This window comes from Chenopodium album, chromosome 19 (assembly GCF_948465745.1).
Source record: "Chenopodium album chromosome 19, dcCheAlbu1.1, whole genome shotgun sequence".
Taxonomy (NCBI): Eukaryota; Viridiplantae; Streptophyta; class Magnoliopsida; order Caryophyllales; family Amaranthaceae; genus Chenopodium; species Chenopodium album.
This window is the reverse complement of record NC_137852.1, coordinates 402,626-406,492: the sequence shown is the minus strand read 5'-3', so window position 1 is coordinate 406,492 and position 3,867 is coordinate 402,626. Positions and strand designations below refer to the sequence as shown.

The 3,867-nt window shown below is 37.5% G+C and overlaps 1 protein-coding gene across 1 annotated transcript; it reads left to right on the top strand.

The window, feature by feature from the left end:
• Positions 1-216: 216 nt before the first annotated feature.
• On the top strand, positions 217-2,377 carry LOC145596037 (protein ACCELERATED CELL DEATH 6-like; the record flags this gene model as incomplete). Its single annotated transcript, XM_081652471.1, has 3 exons — positions 217-880; positions 1,025-1,662; positions 1,775-2,377. Coding segments are annotated over 3 exons (1,905 nt in total), but the record flags the coding sequence as incomplete, so codon positions are not given.
• Between the last annotated feature and the right edge of the window lie 1,490 nt (positions 2,378-3,867).

The window sequence follows — 3,867 nt, the reverse complement described above, 5'->3', positions numbered from 1 at the left end:
AAATAAGAAAAGGATCAAAACAATATCCTTATAATTGGACAAAATCAGAAAATCTTCTCTAATTGAACATGCAAAATTGCAAAGCCAATTAAATACATTTTCCGTTCTTTTTTAGTTGCACATTTTTAATTTGCAAAGCCAATTAAATAAATTTTCCGTTCTTTTTTAGTTGCACATTTTTAATTTTATCACGCTTGTCAACAATCCTACATACGGTTAAGATTAAGCAATATGCAAGGAAACGAGGCAAGTACAGATGTTAGGGGCCGCATGAAGGCTGAAGTATACAATGCTGCATTATGTGGTTCTTTTGAAGAGGTCAGTGGTGTATCAAATTGGAAGGATTCGGAAACATTCAATAAAAACAACATTCTTCACGTTCATGTGGGAAAACCGCTCCATAAGAAGGCCAAGAAAGGATTGGTTTGCATGGACTTTCTGAAAAAGGTCCTAAATGATGAAGGCGGATACTCGTTGCTGTGGAAGGTGAACAACAATGGGGATACCCCGCTACACCTGGCTGCTAGGTTCGGGCATGCTGATGCAGTTGAAGCATTCCTTGAACGGGCTCAAGAGGTGAATCAAGAGGAGGAGGTGACGAGGATGCTGAAGATGACAAATAAAAAGAAAGATACCGCATTACACGAGGCAGCTCGTGTAGGTCATGCTGCTGTGGTGAAACTGCTTGCGGAGTTTGTTTGTCCGTATGAGCCTAATGAGGAGGGTGAGACTCCCCTCTATCTTGCTGCCGAGAGAGGATCCACACCTTCGGTGCTTAGCATACTAGATACCGGAAATCCATCTGCTCTAGCTAATATTATTTGCAAGGGTCCTGGTGGTCGAACCGCCCTTCACGCAGCTGTGCAGTGGGGATCATCGGGTATGTGTTACAAAATTCTCATCTACTTGTATAATACTTGACTAACCCTAGGAATGTGTGTAATATACATATGTATGTGTCATGAAATTAATTCTCTACTTTTCTATATAATGACCATGTGTTACGGATGAATCAATGTATCAGTAATGGTGGAGAGGTTGCTGAAAAAAGAAAGCTCGCTGTTAAAAATTCAGAACGATGAGGGGCTAACGCCATTCCATAGCGTTGCTTCGGAGATCTACAAATCTAACCTTTTGAAGATCCTTGTAGAATATGACAGCAAAACGGAATCATCAGCTATGTATATCCAGGACAATGAAGGGCGAAGTGCACTTCATATTGCGATGCTCCGGTGTAATTGGAAGGCAATACAGGATCTCATAGATTCATGTCCAGACATCATAGAGATAGTGGATAAAAAGGGGCAAAATATGGCACACTATGCTGCTAAATGGTCGTGTCTTTATCAGCTATATAAGCTTTTGAGTACGGGACATCTCGACAAGCTAATTAACGACAAGGATGTAGATGGGAATACACCTCTTCATCTTCTAGCCAACTTTGATGAATATTATATTCAAAATAAGGATAATCAGAATAAGGATGATCAGATTACGGATAATCAGAATAAGGATAATCAGGATCAGTTGCATTTCTGTCTTAATAGGCTACCGTTGATAACAGAGAAGTACCCATTCATAGACATCAAGGCATATAATAAAAGTAACCAAACCATAGGGGATATCTTGCTTGGTCACGAAAAGTTGCTTAAAGAGGAACGGGTAAGTTCAATTCACTCGATTTACATTGAATTTCCAACTCAAATATTCGTTATATGTTTGTTATGCGAATGAATATCAATGTAACTAATGTTTATTTACCATATATATGCAGATAAATATGGGGCCAACCCCAAGGGGAAGGCGAGTGAATGCATATGAGAGAGATCTTGAGATAGCAAAAACAAGTTTTGACAATGATACTTTGGGAGAATGGAATGCTAAATCTTTAAAAGACACAGCAAACAGTCGAATAGTAGTTGCGGCGCTAATAGCAACAGTTTCTTTCACAGCTGGTTTTACCTTACCTGGTGGTTTTGATCAAAATAAAGGTGAGAATATAGGAATGGCAGTACTGAAAGGCAGTGCATTGTTCAAAGTGTTCTTGGTTTCAGACGCGATTGCCTTTACAACCTCTACAGTTGCAATAGTCCTATACTTTATGCTGGTAGCTCAGGACGCCAAGTGGGCTAATAAATGTCTCTCATTCTTTGCCCTTCTCATGAACACCGTTTCATTAGGTGCATTGATGATAGCATTCCTGACTGGTGTGTGTGCTGTGTTATCAAAATCACGCGGCCTCATCATGGTCATCTGTCTCACCTCTATACCATTCTTTGTTGGTTACCGCCGCCTTATTCACCGTACTATACAAGCTGGAATGACTCTAAATTTCCAAGAATCTAGTAAAATTCAAAATCGTCTGGTCCATCAATAACTTACAATGCAACACTCAGTATACTTAAAAGGGCCCAGTGCTGCAAGATCAGAGGTTGTATTTTGTTCAAGGGAGTTCCAAATAAACAGGCTCTAATTGCCCACTCGATCACATTCCTAATCTCTTAATTGCTACATTTTCTTTCTTATGTATTTTACACAGCTCATTACTATCTCTACTGTATTTTTTACGCTTTATTTGTTGTCCTTGTAATATGACAAATTAAAGGTGTATGTTCAATTTCACTTTGTAAGACTATGTTCTCTAATCTTATGCTTTGTAAGAGCCATGTTTGCAAGTAATTTCCTCTTTTTTCTCCATTATAAATTTATAATAGGCTTTATATTAGGAATTAATGACCCAGCAACAAATACATCAGATAATTAAGGTCCACTAGTAAACAAACTTTCAAGTACTAACCTACCAAAACACAATCTTCACAGCACATCAATATCCAACCACATGCATCATTACTACAAGAAATTTTGATAATTTCTAGCCAAACATCTTATACTCCGTAACATATTAAGCTTGATGAGCTACTCTTATACACAAAATTAATTTAATCATTCCTACAGCGCTCGAATTGTATCACATTGGATCAGAAAAGAAGAGACATATAATCATCTTCAATATAATAAGCTTTATAAGCTACTTTTGTATGCTAATTTATAGTCCACAACAACGACCTATTTATAGGACCCAATGACTTCAAACAATGATATCTTCTATTTTGCAGTTCAGAATAATTATGTAGCAGTATGACAGAAAGAAAGCCACATTAGAAGACACTAATTAATATAACAAGGGCAAGTGAACGAATGTACCAGGAATATTTAATCACTTGTGCATGGACAGATTGTACAAAGAAGAATCAAAAGCAGAATTAGAGAAGCTGAGGGAAGAATACAGAGTCAAGACTAAACTTGCTGAAAGTCTCAAGGAGAGCTCACTCAGACCAAATACCGAAAAGTCAAGAAGCAATCAAGGTCTGGCACACGAAGAAGCAGAAAGAAGGCATTTGACATTCAATTGCAAGAATCAAAACAGTGCTTTGAAAATGTTGTATCAGAGTATGAGGGTGTAAAAGAGAGATTCGAAAACCCGAGCACAAAATACAATGAAGATATAGCAGTTTTGATGAAGTCTCTTAGAACAAAAGAAATGCTATTGAAGGAGTTCGAGTACAAGATTAAAAACACGTGAATGGACATCCAAAATAGAGAAGCTGATTGAAGACACGATATGTTTCGAATTCAGGCTAAAAAGGCGAGGTGAACAACTGAGCAATTGAAGGTGCACAATAAATTTAAACACAAAGCGATTATTCAGACCAGATCACCTTAATTTAACAGGGTTAATCAAAAGGGTAATGCAGGCATCTCATCAGAATAAACACAAAACTCGGCCCGAACAATTTGATATCGCAAACTACAAACATCAATATCAAATTTAAAGCACATAATTATAAATGCAAAGATTACGCATAT